General features: G+C 32.6%; 1 protein-coding gene and 2 long non-coding RNA genes across 4 annotated transcripts; 1 reads left to right on the plus strand and 2 right to left on the minus strand.

Annotated features, from left to right (window-relative positions):
• Window positions 1–5869: 5869 nt before the first annotated feature.
• Window positions 5870–24123, plus strand: LOC131009488 (uncharacterized). 2 transcript variants are annotated; one of them, XM_057936851.1, is made up of 3 exons: window positions 5870–6062; window positions 6440–6532; window positions 23654–24123. In XM_057936851.1, the coding sequence occupies exons 1-3, from the start codon at window positions 6048–6050 to the stop codon at window positions 23969–23971; spliced, it is 426 nt and encodes a 141-aa protein (XP_057792834.1). In that variant the 5' UTR covers window positions 5870–6047; the 3' UTR covers window positions 23972–24123. The 2 variants fall into 2 exon arrangements, with proteins under 2 accessions (XP_057792834.1, XP_057792835.1); XM_057936852.1 differs by lacking the exons at window positions 5870–6062; window positions 6440–6532 and adding an exon at window positions 23022–23273 and having other exon boundaries at window positions 23606–24123.
• LOC131009491 (uncharacterized) lies at window positions 8445–9496 on the minus strand. The gene is made up of 2 exons (XR_009096446.1): window positions 9431–9496; window positions 8445–8756 (listed from the first exon to the last, which is right to left on the minus strand). It is a non-coding gene; the product is annotated as an uncharacterized LOC131009491 (long non-coding RNA).
• Window positions 19940–21131, minus strand: LOC131009490 (uncharacterized). The gene is made up of 2 exons (XR_009096445.1): window positions 20965–21131; window positions 19940–20271 (listed from the first exon to the last, which is right to left on the minus strand). It is a non-coding gene; the product is annotated as an uncharacterized LOC131009490 (long non-coding RNA).
• Window positions 24124–25496: the final 1373 nt, after the last annotated feature.

A 25496-nucleotide genomic window follows, 5' to 3' on the forward strand; every position in this document is an offset into this window, starting at 1 on the left:
CTCTCAAGTCATTGAGCAAGTTGAAATGTTTATATATATTTCAAGTTGACGAAGACTTAATATTGTTGATTTCTTTCTCTTTTAGTTTGTCCTTCTAAAAGGAGATTATTTATATGCCTGAAAAAGTTTTCCACGCGTGGTCTCCTGTAAAATCGGTTTTATGGTAAAACCGACTTCATAATGACACTACTTTAACATACAAATGATAAAGTATCATGATACTTTAAAATGTTAAAGTATCATTTGTATGTTGAAATAGTGTCATTGTGAAGTCGATTTCACCATAAAACCGAGTTTTTGTCTAATTTCTTTTATTATTTGAGGTGATCTTGAATGCAATCAGTTACCAATTAAATCTCAAAATCAAATTTATCAGCCAAGAGCACAAATAGTACTCTTGCTAGACTATTGCTCTGAAAACTTAATTTGATTTTGAAAATCAAATTATCTAAATACTTTTCTTGCAAAATTATATAATACTTTAATTTATTTTAAATAAACTATTTTCAAGCTCTAAACATATAATCAAGTAATTTATATTGCACGTTATAAATTACGTACTATATATTCTCCTTTTAATTTACTATGGCCCAAGTTATCAAAGCCCATCACATAACTAAACTAGACCTCAGTTTTGGGCCTAATCTATTTCATCACCTCGGCCCATATCTTTTTTAATCAACAAACTCAAAAAGGCCCAAAATTCTCCAACAATCCCTAGCCCCTTTCTCCTTCAATTCAAGGCGAGATTGCCACCGGAGCCACCGCCTCCACCTAGCATGGTATTAGCCTTTTCATTGTATTGTTTCTAATTCTTCTAAATTTACGTTTTGACATGTATGTTTATATGAAATATGTATATATGAATTATTATTATTATTATTAGGGTTAATTGCATCAAAATACCTGACATTTTCCCAAAATTTGGTTTTTTGACAAACTTTTTAATTGTAGCAAAAATTTTAGCTACGTTTCAATTTATTGCAATGTCCATCCCGCATATATTTCCGGCCAAATCCATTAATTTCCGGCCAATTTATTTTAGCTACGTTTCAATTTATTGTAATGGATTTGAGACGACAATATTTCATTACCCGGCACGACATGCCACCTAAGCTTTACGGAGGTCCACCTCAGCATGGATTTGGCCGGAAATATACGCGGGACGGACATTGCAATAAATTGAAACGTAGCTAAAATTTTTGCTACAATTAAAAAGTTTGTCAAAAAACCAAATTTTGGAAAAATGTCAGGTATTTTGATGCAATTAACCCTTATTATTATTATTATTATTATTATTATTATTATTATTATTATTATTATTTACTTAAAATATAAAAAGTTTTTTTTTGAATAAAAAAATATTTTTTAAATAAAATAATATCAGCTTTATATAAGTAATAGTCCAATATATGGACTGAGGACTGAAATTGATGCAACTCATTACAAGAACACAGAATTTACGTGATTCGGCTTTCGCCTACATGTACGAGAGAGTCAATCGGAGGATATTTATTGATGAACAAATAAATTCCAAAATATAGATCAAAAATGAACTTCTACGAGCTATTTTCTTCTCCTAACCTCGAATCTTTTATCGTTGCTCAATCTTAAATTCACGCATAGAAAGTGTTTGATAATATGCCACAAAGAACTGCAAAAATCTATTTATACTACGCAAGTCAGTAGGAAAAACAACATATGCAATATACAACACATACAATATAACTTTATCACTTAATATACATGACAAAAAAAATGATAAATTAAAAAGTAGGAAGAACACTATTAGGAAACACATAATATATAGGACTGTAATTCAGGTACCAAAACTATTTATTAATTACTAGCAATACTTCTTCCTCATTTCTTCATATATCCACGGGCTTGCCCGCCTCTATTCAGAAAGAAATATAGGATAATATCTTGATACAGAGGAAAAGAGATACAGAGAAGAATCAGTGTATTCCTTGATCACCATCATTACATTTATAGAGGAAAAATACAACTTTGATTTAACTTACTAACAGCTCTAGCTAACCTCACTAACTACTTGCCACGTAAGCATAACAACTTAACTGCCTATATTTTCTTTATATTCAATAGTACTCGTTGGAATTTTACCAAATAAGTCATTGTTTGACAAGTCGAGAACGACCAAACCGTGTAATTGTGCCAGGCTTGTGGGTAATTCATCGGAGAATCGGTTGTGTGATAGATCAAGACATTCCAACATCTCCATCTCACCAATATCTCGATTTATATTTCCCGACAAACTATTCCTTGATAGGGAAATTAATCCAGCCGAAAGAGCGAGGAATTTCACCTGAAAAATTGTTGTCTGCCAAATTGAGAAAGATTAAGAGGGTATTTGGCTGAGCTTATAAGCTCCTCAAAACACTTTATAAGATTCTTCAAAGTGTTTGGCAAAATAAGCTCCGCAACAACTTATAAGCTCCAAGAGCCCCAAAAAATAAGTTTCTCTACCCCAACTTATTTTTTTATAATCTCATATGCAACAATCTTTTTACAAATATTTTTCAACTATAATTTATTATTTTCATCATATATCATTTAAGTTCATTTTTTTCTACGATTTTCTCTCTCTAAAAAAATATTTTCTCTATCTAACAAAAAAATTCTCTCTCTAACTTATAAGCTCAATTATCCCAACACTTTGATGGAAGTGGATGAGAGATTAGGAACAGATCCAGTAATTTGATTGTCATAAAGAAATAAGGCGTCTAACGAAGGGAATATAGTCCACAACCATGCTGGGGCTTCATCTCTTATGCCAGCTCTAGAGAGATCAAGGCCTAACAAATTCCTCTGAGTCTGGATCCATTTTGGGAAAGATGGGCCCACATTTTGGGAAATTGTTTGAAGATAATTCATGATAAGTTAATGTAGAAATTCATGTGGTTTTAAATGACACTTATATAGAAACAAACTAGTGAAGTGAAGTGTGACCAAGTCATCATCGCAAAAAATATATATAGAAATTGTTTGAAAATAATTCAATGTAAGTTAACGTAGAAATTGTGGTTTTAAATGACCTGATAATTTTCCAACATAGAAACAAACTAGCCACGTGAAGTGTGACCAAGTCATAAATGATGAGTCATGATAATTTGCCGTAAACATAGGGTCAAAATTAATGACAAAATAGACTAAATAGTAAAGCGACGTTTGACTAAATTATACTAATCACTAAAAATCTAGATAATACATTGAAAGTTAATTCATGAGGATTGCACATAGATATATATTTCATCAATTAAAAGACGAAGTAAACACTTGAAAACATTTGAACCTAGAGCTTAAAGATTTTCTGTTATTATTTTTTTGGGGTTGTTGAGTATTGGTTATACTCAAATATATATTGTCATTGTGTAGACAATTCTTGAAGTATATCTGGATGTTCATTCTGGACCTGGTACTTTGGCTTATAGGGTCCAACGCGAGTTTCCAACAGCATTGTGCGAATTTTCAGCAGCGCATATTCCAGTTGGTATCTTACACGCCTCTTATGGATATATTTCACATTATTTCAGCAGTATGCACGAATTGTTGTTGGATCACAATTAGATATAGATCAAGATCGGTTTCCTTCTACGGTTTGGTTCGGTTTATGTAAAGAAAACGGTTCGGTTTGGTTTGAAAATTTTCAAACCGCCAGAAAACGGTTCGGGTTCGGTTTGAGAAAAACGGTTTGGTTTATAAACCGAACCCGCCCGATTTAAATATAATTAATAAATATTTATTTTCAAATAATTAATTAATAAATATTTAAAAATTAAATTTAGAATTTTACACTTTACATTAAATTCAAAAGTACATAAGATTTTTATTCTGTGCTTGATCTTTAATTTTTACAAACTCTTGATTGTAGAAGTAAATGGATTTATCTAGATGTGGTAATTTTTGCTTATTCATAGTACTTTAATTTTTGCTTATAGTTTTTTTTTTTAAAAAAAACGGTTTTGGCCAAATCGAACCGAAAATTTACGGTTCGGTTTGGTTCGGTTTTGACCAGTCAAACGGTTTGGTTTGGTTCGAAATTTTTTAGGCGGTTTGGGTTTCGGGTTGTGTATTTCGGTTCGGTTTCAACCCAACCCGCCCGAATGCTCACCCCTAATTTTGAGTTTGCAGAAATGATCATGTGGACAAGCATAATGTGTCCATCACTGATGTGACAATCTTAACTAGAGTAATAAGATAATTTTAATTAAAATGAAGTATGCTAATTCTCTTTCCTAATTAAAATTGTCAAATTAGTGGTGAACATGTATTCTTATCCACGATGGGTGGGCGATCGGTTCTAATCGAGTTTGAATGCACGCACACACACATGATAATTTTCCAATATAGAAACAAACACGTGAAGTGAAGTTTGACCAAGTCATCATCGCAATATATATATATAGAGAGAGAGAGAGAGAGAGAAATTGTTTGAAGATAACATAGAAATTGTGGTTTTAAATGATAATTTTGGTTTTTCCCATGATCTTCAAAATTATAAAAAAATATACCACCTTTTGTTTTTTAATGATTTTTTCCACGGGCATAAATACCTCTAAATAAAAGTTGATTTTAGGGCTTTTGACTTAAATTTTTTGACACTGAAGTGTGAGAGATTTTGCAATTTACAGATACATCAACTTTATTATGCCACCTTTATGATCCCTCGCGCTTAGGTATCAAAGCTAAGTCAAAAGCCCTAAAATCAGCTTCGATTTGTGATGAAGTGTGACTGATAAGTAAATAAATTGAGGGAGCCATCCGCAATTCAAGGCTGCGGAGGGATTGGAAATGCAAAGTTGTTCAGCTGAAGAAAAAGAGCTAAGTGGCAGTAATAACTAATTGCAGATGCTGGCCATCCTCTTCACTTCATGCAACATTTCCAGATCTTCTACGGCTTAGTAGATTACCTCTTCTTAGTTGTATAAATTATTTATTTTCTGTTTTCTGGTCTTAGTTTGATAGTTCATAGCATCTCATATAAACTCTTGTGTCTTTGAGCTGAGATTCATAACATAAATAAAGAAATTTAGAGACCGCACCACTGTGGACTCGAATCCAGGACCTCAGGTATTACCGTATTAGACACTAACCACCTACCGTTAAGCCAACACACGTACACCATATTCTTTGATGTTAGAAGCTTAAATTCATTAAGTAGACACATATATGCCATGCACAATTTATTATATATGACACCCCACTTATGATCATTGGGATCAAGATGCAGTACTAGTATAGACTTTTGGATTAACTAATTTTAAATAGGGATATTTACCGTAAAATACATATATTTTCAATAAATTCTAGTTTTCCCCATGATCTTCCAAATTTGAAAAAAAATATATACTACTTTTTGATTTTTTTTATGATTTTTCCCACAGGTATAAACACCCCAAATAAAAGCTAATTTTATGATTTTTGATACTTAAGCGTAAGAGATTTTCAATTCACAGATACATCAGCTTTATTATGTCACTTTTATTATCCCTCACGCTTAGGTATAAAAAAAAAATCTAAGTTAAAAGACCTAAAATCATTTTCGATTTGGGGTATATATTTCACACCCGTGGGAAAAATCAGAAAAAATCGGAAGATTGTGTATTTTTTTTTTCAAATTTTAAAGGTCTTTGAAAAAATTCAGAATATGTTGAAAGTTCGTGTATTTTACGAAAAATATCCCTTTTAAATAATTAGTCGCGCTTCACTTTCTTATTTTGTCTTTTAGGTTGACTTGCAAGTCGGATTGTTTTTATATAATCATCTTAAAAGTGACATTTGCAATGTGAGGAAAGAGGTATGTTTTGGCCTATTTATTGTTCCATGTAATAAACACATTTACTGCTCAAGATTTGTCTATAAATACAGGATCTATCCCAGCATCATTCTCATCCTAAACAAAAAACACAACTATTTCACAACTCGAAGAAAAATGAGTTCCAAACTGATTGTTCTTCTCGGCCTTTTAGCTCTTCTACTTTCTTCAGAAGTAGCTTCAGCCAGCAGAGAACTCGCTGAGAAAACTAATGCCGTCGATCCATGTAAGCAATTTCTTTAATAATATATATATATATATATATGTGTGTGTGTGTGTATTTTTTGATACAAATTAAAACTAATTAAACAGAGCACAAGTTTCTGCAATTTGGTATATATCATCCATTTTTTTTATATATAAATTAACAACAAAATAAAGAAATTAAAAGACGGGGATGCGATGGACTCCAACCTAGAACCTCTGGCAGTAACCATATTGCACACTACCGTTAGGCCAACACATGTGGCGCACATTTTTTCTGAAAAGTACATGCAATATATGTTTAATATATTGTTCTGAAAATGTCGAAATTATAAATATAATATTGTGGTAATAATTGATTGTATTCCTTGATATAATATATTGATTACTTGAACACAGCTGAGAAAACCCAAGGAGATGTTGCCAAAGACCAATATGGATATGGAGGTTATCCCGGCGGCGGATATCCCGGCGGAGGTTATCCCGGCGGAGGTTATCCTGGCGGCGGATATCCCGGCGGAGGTTATCCCGGCGGCGGATATCCCGGCGGCGGAAATGGTGGAGGTTTTCCGGGCGGCGGAAACGGCCCGCGCGGATATGGATCAGGTTCTCTCCCCCAGCCGATCCCCGGACATGGAGGTGGCGGCGGAAATTGAGGTTTTCCCGGCGGTTGGTATATATAATTAAGCCTAAGATGTAATGAATAAAATGCATGCTTGGACGTGCATACATGCTCGTGGTGTGCCGGTTTTACTTGTTATATATATTATGATATTATGATGATGTAACCGTCTGATTTATGTAATTTTGCTTACGCTAATACATCAACTTTTAAGTATTTTTAGTTTTGCATATAAATTGAAAATTTGGGTAAAATGATACATACCTATTTTGAAAGATAAAACGTACAAAATACCCATCTTTTATAGCAGATAGGATCCTCTGTCCCACAATTTAGGGTGTACCACCGTGTACCACTCTTAATTTGTCTATTTTATAACTATTTGTTGTAAAAATAAAAAATATTATTATCTTATGAACTCTAATTAATATTTATAACTAAAAATTGAAATTTTAAAAAAATATATACCACCCTAACTTTGAATTAATTAACCCAAATAATTAATTATTAATTCAAATAATTATAAACCCTAATTGGATGATTGAACCCTTGTTAATTATCTTTTTATTATATTAAAGCATAATAAATTAAAATTGAAGAAAATATAATTAAAAATTATAATAAATTAAGAGTGATACACGGTCGTACACACTAAATTGTGGAACAGAGGATCCTATGTGATTCTCAACTTGTAATCGATAATTGTCGAGTATTAGTGTATTTTCTAAGAATCTTGGAAGAAAATGGTGGCTGTGAGCCAGTGAGTATCTCTAAATTCAAAATCCCGCTTTTAATTAAATACCCGATTGCTTCGACAATTTAATTTACTACGTTTGGCTCAAAAGAAAACCATACAAGGTGATCCAAATTCTAGTTTTAGCTATATATTACGCCATGTTCGATTACAATTATAATCTTCCAAATAAGAAATTTCGACCTGTTTATGAATATTCATCGGTTCAATGGAAAGATCGAGAATCCGAATATAGGAAAAATCTTGGGCTTCTCAAACTCATTGATTGTTCAAGCCAGCCGAAACATTCCAAAAATCATTTTTCAGTATGCTTTGGATTAATTTCCTTAAACCTATAACATCAAAATCAAATGATACTCATTTGTTTCATTACAAATATTTCACTTTTCATAATGGGATGTATGTAATACCCGGTAATATTTTATGATTATAATGTTATTATATTTTTTAGATGTTGTTCATTCGGTAAACAAATTTTAAATAAATAAGTTATTAGTATATCGTATGATCGTATCGAATTTTGTCAATTTCGATATATCGGTTACTTTGATATACCGTGAAAGTATGGTATACTGTGAAAGTAAGTATACTGAGTTATACCAAAACAAAGGTACGGTAAGGTATATATTAGTGCATTTTCCGTACCGTAATTAAGGTATAACAAATATAGGTATACCGTAGGTAAATATAAGATATAATGTCATTGTTTGACAAGTCGAGAACGACCAAACCGTGTAATTGTGCCAGGCTTGTGGGTAATTCACCGGAGAATCGGTTGTGTGATAGATCAAGACATTCCAACATCTCCATCTCACCAATATCTTGATTTATATTTCCCGACAAACTATTCCTTGATAGGGAAATTAATCCAAGCAAAGAGCCGAAAGAGCGAGAAATTTCACCTGAAAATTTGTTGTCTGCCAAATTGAGAAAGATTATGTCACGACCGGCCTTAATTAAGGATAATTAATCCGGGAAAACCATGACTGGGGAAGGGAAATTACGAAGCGGGTTTAGAAAGGGGCGCATAAAAGAATACTCAAAGAGCTTGAATACGCGTGAAATATTCCTTAAAAGGAAAAAGGCATAGTTCGCATAAAAAGGGTACTCAAAGAACTTGTATACGCGTTATATTCCTTAAAAGGAAAAAGGCATCGTTAGGGGCTTCGCTAAAACATTATCAGAGTTTGCAACGGAAGGCGTAACTGAAATAATCAGTGTTTACAGCGGAATGCATAACTGAGATACATGTATGAAGACATGTATCCTTTCTGAGCCTACTTTAAGTTCGACAAAAACTCCACTCAGCAACAACACTTCATCGCCCATCACAGCTCAACCTGCACAAACATAAACATCGAAGGGCTAAGTACAAGAGTACTTAGTGGGCAGTTGCCAAGCATAACATAACATCAACAACATCGCATAAGAGGCATAAGTTTATTTCAAATCCTTTGCTCTTTAAACATTTCCAAATTCATAAACAGCATGAGCGCATTCTTCATCATTAACAATCATAAACACGCATCGTGTCGTGGAGAAGGCCTTCCCCAACGAACACGGGCATCGCACCGTGAGAGGGGGCCTCCCTCAGCGGTCACGGCATCGTACTATTGAGGGAGGCCTCCCCCAATAGACGCTGTAACACTGGCATACTGGCATCGCGCCGCGAGAGAGGCCTCTCTCAGCGGACACGGGCATCGCGCCGTGAGGAAGGCCCTCCTCAACGGACACGGCATCGTACTGTTGTGGGAGGCCTCCCCCAACAGACGCAAGCATCAAACATAAGCATAAACTTATCAGCGTAAAGCATTCAAGCGTAAATAAGTGTAATCAAGCGTAAATTACATAGGGCGTAAATAGTATAACAGCATAGCGTAAATCATTTAACGTGCAGCATAATAAAGCTTAACTCATTTAAGCGTAATAAAGCATACCATACTTGAAGATCCAATTTGCATTTTAAAGCATAACATTTGCATAGCATTTTATTTACGCGTAAGGAATTGCCCACCTGATAGCAAGGTTTTGTTAAGGTACTGTGACTCCTTGAGTAATTCTTACTCTCTCGCTTGACCTTAATCACGAGAATGTAAAATAAGACATTGCCTCGAGGAAAATTCTCAATTAATGAGAAAGCGTAAAATAAATATGCATGACTCTCTTATGCATAATTTATTATTTCGGCTTAATAATCAGGGAATTTCTATTGTTAATCCAGGCTATCGGATTTAAACAAAAGCTAAGTCTCGTCTCATGAAGCCGGATAATTAACTAAAATTAATCCGTTCTCTTCAGGGTGTTCTAATCCGTCGATTAAATAAATCCCACTCCTCGTAGTCGATAGAAAATAATTAAATACTTCAGCTTATTCGCTTTATAAACTCATAATCAACCGGGCTTAATAATGAGAATTTGAAATGTTATGAGTTCGAATAATTAAAAGGCTCAACATAAGGTAGCCCAATAATTAATTAAGTAGAAATGGGCCTGGATAGCTAAAATGAAAGGTCCAATTGAAATAATTCATTGGGCTTAGTAATTAAATAAATCTTGGCCCAAATGATTAAATAATGAATAGTTGGGCTCAAATAAATAAATCATGTAAGGCCCAACTAAATAAAATTTCAGTCCATAATTTAAAATTAGCCCAAGAATAGAATGAATTATTCTGAGCTTAAAATTAAATAAAACTCGGCTCAGTTGATATGATACAGCAGCCCAAAGAATTAAAAGACAAAGCCCAATTCCTTAAATTAATTCAAGCCCAATAAAAATAATGAGAAGAGCCAATTAAATAAAAGACTGGCCCAATTCGAATTTAAATATGAAAGCCCAAGCAATTAAAATTGGAAGCCCAATTTCATTAAAAATAAGCTCAAAATTTCGGCCCACATAAATTAGAGGAAAGCCCAAACAATTAAAATTAATCAAGCCCAAAGAATTAAATGAAAAGGCCCAAATCAAGCCCACTCTATCTCTCTCTTTCTAAACTCTCGATCTCTCTCTCATTCTCAAGGGGACCGCTCTTCCTTCTTCTTCAAAGCCGATCTCTCTCTCGCTCAAAATCCAATCGATCTCTCTCTCTCGATTCACGGCTGCCTCGTGAGCTCCGCCGCTGCTCCTGCTGTGAATCCGACGGTCGGCCGCCGTTCTCAGCTTCACGATCCCTCTCCTCTCTCAAAAACTCGAACCAGACGCCGCCCAGCCCCTTCCTCTCCAGCCTGTTCGCTCGGCTCCTCTCAAAATCCGGTCGGTTCCGCCTACTCCGGCCGTCCAGCCATCGTCTGCTATCACCGGCGTCATTCTTCTATGCGTCTATTCCAGCGCCGCCCTTTCCTCTTCATCGCAGAGCCCTAATCGTCAAATACCAGGTCGCTGCTGCGGCCGCATCCTCGTCCGAAATCCGACGGGCTGCTGTCGTCTGGGAGCGGCGCTGCTCCGGCCTCCTCCTCTCCAGTCGTTCAGCCGCCATTTACTTCGTCCTGCGTCGGCTGCCGACGCGTCTGGTCCTAACGCCGCCCTATCTCTTTTCTATTTCTCACGCGACGACCCAATCGAGTCCTGAATCCTGGAAATCTTTGCCGCCGCCGACTCCTTGTCTGAATCCGGCGAGCGACCGCTGCTGCTGCGCACGGGTCTCAGCTCGTCGCCGGGCAGCTGCTGTTCGGGGCTCTGATGAGATTGGGCGAGTTCGCCCTGTCCCGACCGTCGTCGTCATCATCGGGCAGTCAGCCCTTCTCTCCTTTAAAGCTAAGTAACTCCCTCATTTCGACTTAAACGATTCGTAAATGAGAACTGGACGAGGTGTAATCTCTCTTTGTTTTGCTTACATCTCAATTTGTGCTCGATTAAAACTACATAAGACTGTCACTTGCTCAATCGCATAGTTGGGTGTTTACTAAGTTCAAGATGTCTATAAGGTCTTCTATAATTAAAACTGAAACTGATCGTGCTCATGCTTTAATATGAATGCTTACTGGAATGGTATTTGAAATAGAATCAATACCTTGAAATGTGTTGTTGGTTAAATATTGTTGTTTGTTGAACTGGAGTAACTGAACTTAAGGTTCCTGGCAAAGAGGAAATGAATGATTCTTGTGTTAATGCAGGTGCTAATCAAATGGAATGAAATCATTGAAGCCCAGCCTTACCTTGTGAGCTTAGGCTGAATGAGCTGGGCTATTCTTTGATTCTCTTTTGGATGAGATGAGTTGAGAGTGAAAACTGTATTTGTTGGCTGATTGCATTTGTTGGGTGGGGAGCAAAGGGTGGTGGCTGATAGTATAAAGGGAATGAATAATTGAGTGGAGTTGGTGGAGTGGAGTTGGTGATTGAAGAGCTTTTGCTTTTGCTAATTGATTTGGTTGTCTTCTTGATTGATTATGCTATGTATGAAAGAGGCTTATGATGTTACTCATGTGGTCAACGTATATACATGCTTCATGCTTGAGGTCTAAATTATGCTATGGTATGTTGATAGTGTAGGAGACATTAGGGAGTGGAAAGAATAATGATGATTGTAAAGTATTGAAGTTACTAATAAAAAAAATCATCTAGCTTGATTAATATTAATTAATCAAGTATTTGTAAAACTAATATTGGTTTCTACTAAATAACGACGCTTCGTTATAGCTCTCTACGAATTAAATATCTAATTTAACTCGTTCTTATGATTCGGAATTAGATCACGACTTCCAAGTAAATAATAGAAATAATATTTCTATCGCATATAAATTAATAACTTGACTTTGCTAAGTCAGTTATTAAACTGGATAATAAATTATTGAATGGCTCAATAATTCTCGTCACGTTTTTCTCATACGTTATAAAAGTATAAAGCTAAATAATAACTCCGTCTCTGAAAAAAAAATCAGGACCATAAACTGGATTCATATATAACTGGCAACTGGGTTTCATTTACTAAAAGATGTGATATTAATTATCGCGATACCATATTAAATAAAAATAAAAATGCGGGTCATTACAGATTAAGAGGGTATTTGGCTGAGCTTATAAGCTCTTCAAAACACTTTATAAGCTGTTTAAGAGCTTATAAGCTCCTTCAAAGTATTTGGCAAAATAAGCTCCGCAACAACTTATAAGCTCCAAGAGCTCCAAAAAATAAGTTTCTCTACCCCAACTTATTTTTTTATAATCTCATATGCAACAATCTTTTTACAAATATTTTTTAACTATAATTTATTATTTTCATCATATATCATTTAAGTTCATTTTTCTTCGATTTTCTCTCTCTAACAAAAAAATTATCTCTCTAACTTATAAGCTCAATTATCCCAACACTTTGATGGAAGTGGATGAGAGATTAGGAACAGATCCACTAATTTGATTGTCAGAAAGAAATAAGGCGTCTAACGAAGGGAATACAGTCCACAACCATGCTGGGGCTTCATCTCTTATGCCAGCTCTAGAGAGATCAAGGCCTAACAAATTCCTCCGAGTCTGGATCCATTTTGGGAAAGATGGGCCCACATTTTGGGAAATTGTTTGAAGATAATTCATGATAAGTTAATGTAGAAATTCATGTGGTTTTAAATGACACTTGTATAGAAACAAACTAGTGAAGTGAAGTGTGACCAAGTCATCATCGCAAAAAATATATTTAGAAATTGTTTGAAAACAATTCATTGTAAGTTAACGTAGAAATTGTGGTTTTAAATGACCTGATAATTTTCCAACATAGAAACAAACTAGTCACGTGAAGTGTGACCAAGTCATAAAATGATGAGTCATGATAATTTGCCGTAAACATAGGGTCAAAATTATTGACAAAATAGACTAAATAGTAAAGCAACGTTTGACTAAATTATACTAATCACTAAAAATCTAGATAATACATTGAAAGTTAATTCATGAGGATTGCACATAGATATATTTCTCATCAATTAAAAGACGAAGTAAACACTTGAAAACATTTAAACCTAGAGCTTAAAGATTTTCTGTTATTATTTTTTTGGGGTTGAGTATTGGTTATACTCAAATATATATTGTCATTGTGTAGACAATTCTTGAAGTATCTTCGGATGTTCATTCTGGACCTGGTACTTTGGCTAATAGAGTCCAACGCGAGTTTCCAGCAGCATTGTGAAGATAACATAGAAGTGAAGTGTGACCAAGTCATTATCGCAAACAATATATATATATATATATATATATATAGGGGAGGGATCCATAAAGAATAACCCCTAAGTAAAGAATAGAGAATAATCCTAAGCCTTAAGATCTACCTAATCTAACGGTAGATAAAAAGTCGAATAATAATTAAAAAAAAACATAAATAAAGAGATTTTGAATACGGAAGGACAATTTGGGGTATTTACCACGATGGTAAATCTGATAGGTCCGATAATTACTCGACCATATCCTCACCGTTTCAACTTCTCTAGTCTAGGGTTTTCCGAACAACAAAATCATTGACTCCAAAAATTCTCCAGCGTGTTCGAAGAGGAAATAGGAGAAATCTCGATTTATCAGCAAGTTTTACAATCGCCACCGCGCCGCCTCCCCAATTCCTTCTCCCTGTTCGGCGGGTCTGCCACAACTTGCCGCATCCCCTCTCGCCGTCGATAACAGCGGTGAATGGCAGCGTCCGCCACTCCCTCGTCGGTGCAGTGCAACCCAGTAGATCGGACCGTTGCTCTGGTCACCGACATCTTCTCCGTCTGACGAATCTATAGTTAGTCGAAGATTAGCGAGTAGAGGTGTATCCACAAAGACGTTCTCTTTAGTAAGTCTGCGATTCTTAAGAATGTTTTACTGAATATTTTATTTTTTGAATGAATATATGTCTTCTGCTATTCATATCTTCTCTCTTTTGAATTTTCTGCTAAATCTTATATATATACAAAATGGGAATTGTAAAATTTTGGTTTTACTGATATTTTGATTGGAACTGCTGAAGTTTTGCTAACATAAATGTGGAGTTTGCTGTAACTTTATGAAGAAACACAACACATCTTTCGCTACTTTATTTTACATTATTTATTCTCAATATGCTTGGATAAAAAAAACGAATTAATTGATGTTCCCAACAAGTTTATTCATTTAAAAATTATGGTTATTCATTATGTGGTGGTATATTATTCATATGTTTGCTGTATTTTAGAATTTGATTGTGAGTTGCTCTTACTGTAGATATATTTTACTCTTATTGATTTTACTGTTTGTGCCATTTTAGACTCTTGGTGCAGAAATTATTTCTTATTTTAATATGATTGTGAATTAAATATTGACGAAATTGTAAATCATCTATGATTAAATAATTATTTTTTATTTAAATGTTATTTGGTTGTAAAATTAAATTATTCAAATATAATACTAGCTTATTCACAATAAGTGTATCGTATTCAGAATGTTAAATTTGACTTGAAGCTCCCGCTATACAATTGTGGAGGTGATTAAGGAATCCAGGGAGAAGCAGACATCACAGAGGTCACCAAGCAAGAATTGGATTTACTCTTGGATGAAGAGCATCAAGAGAGGGAAAAAAATACAGCTCAATGGAATTAAGATGAAGTGTTGGATTTCTATGTCATTTATGTTTGTTCAGAAAAATTGTATTGTTATTCGACATCTTATAGTGACATATTTGTTTAATATGAATAGTGAATTGCTTTAAATTATTGTAGATTTGTATAAAAAATTTGTTTTTATTTAGAATATTTGTATTGTTATTCGACATCTTATAATGACATATTCATTAAATATGAAATATGAATCACATATTAGCTTACACATTGAAACTAATTCTTATTTTATTCATTGAATTATTGATATTATTCATTAATGTTGCATATTTCATTCGGATATCGAATCATATTTTAAAATTATACACATAATAATTTAGTGATCAAAATGACCATATTCATCGAATTATTGACTTTGTACATTATTATTGTATATTTTTGGTTCAGTCATCAAAATCATGTTTCAACATTACTCTTTCCGCATAAGCTTCATACAATTATCAATATTCTAGTAAAAAATAAAATTATTGATATTTAAGTGAGAATTGTAAACATTATTCAGAACTTATTGTGTGATATTCAGTACTGAATAATATTTATTCAGAACTTATTCGATTAATTTTCAATATTATTCAGTATAATTTTAGTGAACAAACTTTCAATGTTTGCGAATAAAGTGAATATTATTCAGAATAATTTTAGTGAATAAACTTTCAATGTTTGCGAATAAAGTGAAAAATGTACTGAATATGTTACAAAATATGAAATACAGACTCTGTCGAATTAACATTTAACTAATCTGAATAACTTAACATATTAAACTGAATAAACTTTTAAGTTGTGCGAATGACATGAACAATCTACTAAATATCTTACAAAATATGAAAAAAAAAATCAAGCAATGATGATTGAATGTTTTTTACTGGAATTATTATCACATAGAATTATTAGTTGAATTAACGAACACGTAAATGATGATTGAATGGTTTTTACTATATATTATTATCAGGATATTATTTCATTTTATAATATTAATCTTATTGAATGGATCTGTATTAACATATGACATTTATAAACTGAATAAACTTTTAATGTTTGAGAATAAAGTGGAAAATATACTACTAAATATGTTACAAAATATGAAATACAAATTCTGCTGAATGGACATTTAACTGATCTGAATAATATAACATATTGCATTTATAAACTGAATAAACTTTCAAGTTATGCGAATAATGTGAACAATCTACTGAATATGTTTCAAAACGTGAACTAAACTGAAATAATAATAGTATAATTTATAGAAAAATGATACAGAAAAATGATTAAACTAAATGATTTTAAAAATATATTTTGAACAAGCGTAAAAAAGTTACGAATATCTAAATAAAATTATCGATTTTTACTTATTGACATAAAATATTTAACATAAAAAATTTCGAATAAACACGATAAAATTTCGAACATCTACATAAAATATTTGCATTTTTTTTCTAACATATAGAATTTAATAAAAAAAATTTTGAACAAGCATAATAAAATTACAAACATCTAAATAAAATATTGAAATTTTCCTTATTGACATAAATATTTGAAATAAACGTAAAAAGAGAGGACAATTTTTTAAAATTCTACAGAATTTGATACTTAAACAATTTATTGTTGTAAAATAATTAAAAAGAAAACAAATATAGACAGAGCAAAAATAAATAAAGAGAAAAAAACCCAAAAAATAAATTAGATATGGAAAACAAAACACATATATCGAATAATCTTACTTCATTAGAAATTGTTAAATGTAATATAAAAGGGAAAAAAAATCAACAAGAATAAATATGTGGAGCATATCTTCCGGAACTAAAGAGATATGGTCAACACAATATGGAAATGGGGCGGTTATAAAAAAAGGTTAATTACCTAATTAGCCTTTATTAATATTGACGGATCACTTAAATCAATTACTAATCACCGTTAGATTTAGGAAATCCAACGGATTACATGCATTCTTCATTCTCTCTACATTTAGCATTCTTTTTTGATCCCTTCCCTATATATATATATATATATATATATATATATATATATATATATATATATATATATAGGAATTGGTTCAATTGAGATTTATATATATTTTGAGATAAATGAACATATAAGTACATTTTGATGAACTTGTCAATTAATTTTTATGAACGCGCGTTGGTCTGGGGTTCAATCCCTACAAGTGGCGTGTTTTTTAAATAAATTAAATAGATTCATATGTTCATCAGTTATATTGGTTATGTTCAAAGAATTTATTGATATGTTCATTTATCTCAAAATCTCAAAAAATTTAAAATCTCAATATAAGCTAACCCTATATATGGTGCGGTTATAGTGAGAACCACAATTATCGTGAGAACATAAGAACCAATAAAATTACTGCATCTGCTATATAAATTAATGCATCCGCTATTAAATTTAATGCATCCGAAAAAAATAATTTTTTTGCTCCCTTCAGAATTCGAACCCAGCATCTGCATCCATCCACCAAGATGATGCATCCACCGTAGATCTTGATGATCGAATGGCTTAAAATGGTTCTCCGTTCTTATTTTATTAGTGGTTCTTATTTGAACCTCTCCCTATATATATATATATATATATATATATATATATATATATATATATATAGGGGAGAGTTCAATGGAGACCACTCTCCTATATAAAGAATGAAGACCAAATCTGGTTCCTTGATCTAACTTAATCTAATGGTGGTAATTTAATTGATTAATTTTATTAATTTTCATTTATTTTATAATCAAAAGGTTAAGCATGTCATTTTCTATTTAACCCTAGTCTCACTCACTCTCTCTCATTCACGCTCTCTCTCTATCTCTCTCTCTCAATCACTCTCCCCCCTTCCCCGCCGCCTCCATCCCTGCTGCTCTGCTGCCTTCCTTCCCGCCGTCGCCGCTTCTGCTCCGCCGCCATCCCCTCCATGCTCTCTTCCACCGCCTCCCTCCCCTATCGCATCCATCTCTTCTTCCTCCTCCTGCTGCTCCGCCGGCGTCGCAGGCAGAGGGATTCTCGAGGCTGTGCTGCCCCGGCGTCGTCAGGGTGAAGCCGATGAAGACGACGATGGTAGAACGCTTGTGGTGGCGACCGTCGCGCCGTGCCGTCGCCAGATTTGCAGATCTGCATATCGTCAATGAAGTGTTCGCAGAAAATATCAATGAACATACTGATGTTCGTTAATATGTTCGTAGAAAACCAATGAACATACTGATGTTCGTCGATATGTTCGTAGAAAAACCAATGAACATACTGATATTCGTCGATATGTTCGTAGAAAAACCAATGAACATACTAATGTTCATCGAAATGTTCGTAGGAAAACAATGAACATACTAATGTTCATCTATTATGTTCATTGACGAATCAGGTCCCAGAATTGGAAGAGAGTAATTTTCGAGATTTGTTCAACCAGATGCCATAATTCGTGGATTTGAGTGGACGTTTTTGCCCTTTTTGGATTAAATAAATGTAATTAACCATTATTTAATTACATGAAAAATCAAATCAGGAAATAATCTGGATCATTGATTGGATTGAGATGAATGACCTTGATTTGGTCTTCATTCTCTATATAAGAAATGGTCTCCATTGAATGCGACCCTATATATATATATATATATATATATATATATATATATATATATATATATATATATATAGGGAAGGGATCAAAAAAGAAAGCTAAATGTAGGAAGAATAAAGAATTAATCCTATTCATTAATTCACGATGATCATACGGTCCCAATTTGGCGGATTTGATCTCTTTATTTTAGGCGATAAGGATTATAATGTAATTCTCTTATTCAATCTAACGTGTTATTCCTATATTTAAGTCAAACATGATTAGTTTATTTTTGGAAGATATCATGCATGCCTATCATTACGTTTTTAATTGTTTGTTATTTTTTTTTCATTCAACATACTTTTTCATTAGTAATAAATTTAATTTCAACAATTCTGCAATTCTTTTTTTTTTACTAATATTTCGCTTATTTGTTTTAATCCGTAAAACATTGTTTTTTATTCATCCAAATTTTCTTTTTCTTCAAATAATTTTAATGTGTAATCACAAACTAATAAAATCTTCCCCTAATTTATATATATATTTATCCATTAATTAATTATGCATGCAGAATTTAAGTCCTAATCGCTAAAATAAAATTAGTAATTTATGTAGCATTTTATTTTTCTTATTAGTGTGTTTGTACCATATTAACTTTTTCATTAGTATGTTTGTGTATCAAGAGTTATTTCAAAACTTGTAAATATTAATTTTCGTTCTTTATGCAATAAATAATACTAATTGTATTGTATTGTTCAAAATGTACCCAAATAAAATAAGAATTATTTTTTAGAATAAGGATATTAATTTGCTGAATAATTTTCTTTGTGCGATAAACAAAAATTATACATTATAGAATATTGTTCTAAATGTACCTAAATAAGAATTATATTTTTGCAAATAAGGATAGTAATTTGTTGAATAATTTTGTACGATAAACAATAATTATATTCTATTTGAATATTGTTAAAAAAGGTACCGAATAAGAATTATATTTTTGCGAATAAGAATAGTAATTTGTTGAATAACTTTCTTGTTATGATAAACAATAATTATATTCTATTTGAATATTGTTCAAAACGTATCAAATAAGAATTATATTTTTGTGAATATGGATATTAATGTGTTGAATTACGTAATCGTGACTCATAAATTGTGAATAAGAAAAATAATTTGTTGAATAAAGTAGTATTATTCATGAATATATCGTATTTGAATATTGTTCGAGACGTATCGAATAAAAATCGTATTTATGTGAATAAATTGTTTCTACCTCAAATTTAATTATATAAATAATAAATAAACAAACATGACATTACCACACATAATTTATATACATTATAGAATTATTAAATGAATAAAGATCAAATTTATTTGAATAAACTACAAAAGTTAATGAATAATAATTCAATGAAAATGTCACTATAAGATGTCGAATAACAATAAAAATTGTATGAATAAAAATAAATATTATACAAATCTACAACAATTTTAAAACAATCCACTATTCATATTAAATGAATACATCACTATAAAATGTCGAATAACAATACAAATTTTCTGAATAAAAACAAATGATATACAAATCCAACACTCTATCTTAATTCTATCGAGGCATGTTTTCTTTTTTTTCTCTCGTAATGCTCTTCGTCCAAGAGAAACACCAATTATTGCTTGGTGACCTCAGTGATGTATGCTTTCTCCCATGCTTCCTTAATCAGCTCCACCATTGTAGTGGGAGATTCAAATCTGAAAATACAAGACCACCAAATACTTTATAAACTATACTGAATAACCGTTATAAGTATCCTGAAGTCAAGTTCAATAAACCAATTATTACCGAATAAGTTATAAAAATAGATTAACATTATTAAAATTCTACTAGATAATTGTTATTTTGTCTATATTAATCAAAACGGTCTATTTTAACTGAATAAATCTAAAAGTATTTTGAACAACTATGAAACGATACTGAACAACTAATTAAATCTATTCAATATCAATTAATATATTATAAATAACATCACAGACTAACTAAAAATGTATACAAAGTTACAGAACAACACTCACAACCTTTATGCATCTATCTCTGCAAATTTCAATAAAACAAATTTATAAATGCATCGAATTTCCATTAATGATTCAGAAACTAACTGAAGATCATACAAATATCCAAAATAACGTTTACAAACAATTTCTAATTGAATTAAAAATATAATATTCCGAATAAGCTAATATTGTATTTGAATAAGTTTTCATTTTTCACCAAATAACATATAAATCGAACAATCATTATTCAGTCATTAATGGATTCTAAAAATTCTTGAATATGTATTTCATAATCTTATTAACCAATAATTCCCATTGAGAGAGGCGAGATTTGCAGCGGTTTTTCTAAAAGAGTCAATCGTATTCTGCAAAAAATGAGAAAGAAACCCTTACCTATTGTGCGCCGCTGCCCAGAAGTTAGGCGGTGAATGAAAAGGAAAAATAGGGATAATTGTTTACTCTTATGTAGAAAAGTGATGGAAGATTTGTCAACCGTCGGAGAAAATCGATTGAAGGAGATGAAACGAGTAGTGATGATAAATGGTTGAAAAGTAGGGTTAATGTTGGTGGGTAACTCCTTAATTAATGGAGTAAATTTTGGTATAGTTGTTCAGCAAAAAAAAGCCGGTGCCAATTATGCCCCTCATGGAATTTACATCCAATTTTTCGGCCCTTTCTTTAAATTATAAAACTGAAATTATAAAAGTCAAAATATGATCTTGACCGTCTATTTCTATTAAATTAGTGGTTAGGATCTATTCTTTAATCTTTACTCTAAAGGGATTCTTTATAGATCTCAACCCTATATATATATATATATATATATATATATATATATATATAGGGAAGGACTAAAATAAGAGCATTTCTTAAGATATAAAATAAGAATCATTTTCAGCCCTTAGATCATCAAGATCTACTGTTGATTCGTAATCCTGTTGGATGGATTTATGGTCCTGAGTTCGAATCCCAAAGGTAGCAAAAATTTATTTTTCACAATTCATACCTTTATACAGCGAATTCATATGTGTTCTATATAAAATTCATACATTAAAAATTGCACTTATTTCTTATTTTAAGATGTGCTTTCACGGTAGCCCACCCCTATATATATATATATATATAAATTGTTTGAAGATAACATAGAAATTGTGGTTTTAAATGATAATTTTGGTTTTTCCCATGATCTTCAAAATTTTAAAAAAATATACCACCTTTTGTTTTTTATGATTTTTCCCACGGGCATAAATACCTCTAAATAAAAGTTGATTTTAGGGCTTTTGACTTAAATTTTTTGATACTGAAGTGTGAGAGATTTTGCGATTAGGTATCAAAGCTAAGTCAAAAGCCCTAAAATCAGCTTCGATTTGTGATGAAGTGTGACTGATAAGTAATAGTAAATAAATTGAGGGAGTCATCTGCAATTCAAGGCTGCGGAGGGATATTGGAAATGCAAAGTTGTTCAGCTGAAGAAAAAGAGCTAAGTGGAAGTAATAACTAATTGCAGAAGCTGGCCATCCTCTTCACTTCATGCAACATTTCCAGATCTTGATCTACGACTTAGATTACCTCTTCTTAGTTGTATAAATTCTTTATTTTCAGTTTTTTGGTCTTAGTTTGATAGTTCATAGCATCTCATATAAACTCTTGTGTCTTTGAGCTGAGATTCATAACATAAATAAAGAAATTTACTGATCGCATCACGGTGAACTCGAATCCAGAACCTCAGGCCTTAGACATTAACCACCTACCGCACACGCACATCATATTCTTTGATGTTGAAGCTTAAATTCATTAAGTAGACACATATATGTCATGCACAATAAATTATATATGACACCCCACTTATGATCACTGGGATCAAGATGCAGTACTAGTATAGACTTTTGGATTAACTAATTTTAAATAGGGATATTTACAGTAAAATACATATATTTTCAACAAATTATAGTTTTTCCCATGATCTTCAAAATTTGAAAAAAAAAATACACTACTTTTTTATTTTTTTTATGATTTTTCCCACAGGTCTAAATACTCCAAATAAAAGTTGATTCTAGGGCTTTTGACTTAGTTTTTTAATACGTAAGCGTGAGAGATTTTCAATTCTCAGATACATTAGCTTTATTATGTCACTTTTATTATCCCTCACGCTTAGGTATAAAAAAAAATCTAAGTTAAAAGACCTAAAATCAGTTTTGATTTGGGGGTATTTCACACCCGTGGGAAAAATCAGAAAAAATCGAAAGATTGTGTATTTTTTTCAAATTTTAAAGGTCATTGAAAAAATTCAGAATTTGTTGAAAATTCGTGTATTTTACGGCAAATATCCCTTTTAAATAATTGGTCGCGCTTCACTTTCTTATTTTGTCTTTTAAGTTGACTTGCAAGTAAACGAAGCAAGTCGGATTGTTTTTATATAATCATCTTAAAAGTGACATTTGCAATGTGAGGAAAGAGGTATGTTTTGGCCTATTTATCACTCCATGTAATAAACACATTTACTGCTCAAGATTTGTCTATAAATACAGGATCTATCCCACCAACATTTATCATCCTAAAACAAAAACACAACTATTTCGCAACTCGAAGAAAAATGAGTTCCAAACTGATTGTTCTTCTCGGCCTTTTAGCTCTTCTAGTTTCTTCAGAAGTAGCTTCAGCCAGCAGAGGACTCGCTGAGAAAACTAATGCCGTCGATCCATGTAAGCAGCAATTTCTTCAATAATATATATATGTGTGTATTTTTTGATAAAAATTAAAACTAATTAAACAGAGCACAAGTTTCCGCCGCGATGCGATGGACTCGAACCTAAAACCTCTGGTCTTGGCATTAACCATATTGCACACTACCGTTAGGCCAACACATGTGGCGCACATTTTTTCTAAAAAGTACATGCAATATATGTTTAATATATTGTTCTGAAAATGTCGAAATTATAAATATAATATTGATTGCTTGATCACATGTGCACAACATGTTGTGGTAATAATTGATTGTATTCCTTGATATAATATATTGATTACTTGAACACAGCTGAGAAAACCAACGGAGATGTTGCCAAAGACCAATATGGATATGGAGGTTATCCCGGCGGAGGTTATCCCGGCGGAGGTTATCCCCGCGGCGGATATCCCGGCGGAGGTTATCCCGGCGGAGGTTATCCCCGCGGCGGATATCCCGGCGGAGGTTATCCCGGCGGAGGTTATCCCGGCGGCGGATATCCCGGCGGAGGTTATCCCGGCGGCGGAAATGGTGGAGGAATTCCGCGCGGATACGGATCAGGTTCTCTCCCCAAGGCGATACCCAGTTACGGATCAGGTTCTCTCCCCCAGCCGGGCCCCGGACATGGAGGTGGCGGCGGAAATTGAGGTTTTCCCGGCGGTTGCTATATATAATTAAGCCTAAGATGTAATGAATAAAATGCATGCTTGGACGTGCATACATGCTCGTGGTGTGCCGGTTTTACTTGTTATATATATTATGATATTATGATGATGTAACCGTCTGATTTATGTAATTTTTGCTTACGCTAATACACCAACTTTTAAGTATTTTTAGTTTTGCATATAAATTGAAAATTGGGGTAAAATGATACATACCTATTTTGAAAGATAAAACGTACAAAATACCCTTCTTTTATTTTGAAAGATGAAACGTACAAAATACCCATCGTTTATAGCAGATAGGATCCTCTCTCCCACAATTTAGGGTGTACCACTCTTAAGTTATCTATTTTATAATTATTTGTTGTAAAAATAAAATATATTATTTATAACTAAAAATTGAAATTTTAAAAAATTATATACCCTAATTTTGAATTAATTAACCCAAATAATCAATTATTAATTCAAATAAATATAAAAAAATAATTATAAACCCTAATTGGATGAGTGAACCCTTGTTAATTATCTTCTTATTATATTAAAGCATAATAAATTAAAATTGAAGAAAATATAATTAAAAATTATAATAAATTAAGAGTGATACACGGTCGTACACACTAAATTGTGGAACAGAGGATCCTATGTGATTCTCAACTTGTAATCGACAATTGTCGAGTATTAGTGTATTTTCTAAGAATCTTGGAAGAAAATGGTGGCTGTGAGCCTGTGAGTATCTCTAAATTCAAAATCCCACTTTTAATTAAATACCTGATTGCTTCGACAATTTAATTTACTACGTTTGGCTCAAAAGAATACCATACAAGGTGATCAAAATTCTAGTTTTAGCTATATATTACGCCATGTTCGATTACAATTATAATCTTCCAAATAAGAAATTTCGACCTGTCTATGAATATTCATCGGTTCAATGGAAAAATCGAGAATCGGAATATAGGAAAAATCTTGGGCTTCTCAAACTCAATGATTGCTCAAGCAATAGATTGAGCCGAAACATTCCAAAATAATTTTTAATTCAGTAAGCTTTGGATTAATTTCCTTAAACCTATAACATCAAAATCAAATGATACTCCCTTCGTTCCATTACAAATGTCTCACTTTTCATAATGGGATGTATGTAATACCCGGTAATATTTTATGATTATAATGTTATTATATTTTTAGATGTTTTTTTTTTTTTTTTTGATCGGGCAAAGTCATGTTAGATGTTAGTAATTAGTTCCCCATCCACTCCAAGAACCACCTTATCTCTCCATTCACCAAATCCACCTTATATCTCCAATCTCCAATTCGCTCCCAAGAGGGATCGAACCCGGGTCACTTCACTTAAGTGAGGACCCGGGTATATCGTATGATCGTATCGAATTTTGTCAATTTCGATATATCGGTTACTTTGATATACCGTGAAAGTATGGTATACTATGAAAGTAAGTATACCGCGAGTTATACCAAAACAAAGGTACGGTAAGGTATAATACGTATTAGTGCATTCTCCGTACTGTAATTAATGTATAACAAATTGA

This window comes from Salvia miltiorrhiza, chromosome 2 (assembly GCF_028751815.1).
Source record: "Salvia miltiorrhiza cultivar Shanhuang (shh) chromosome 2, IMPLAD_Smil_shh, whole genome shotgun sequence".
Taxonomy (NCBI): domain Eukaryota; kingdom Viridiplantae; phylum Streptophyta; class Magnoliopsida; order Lamiales; family Lamiaceae; genus Salvia; species Salvia miltiorrhiza.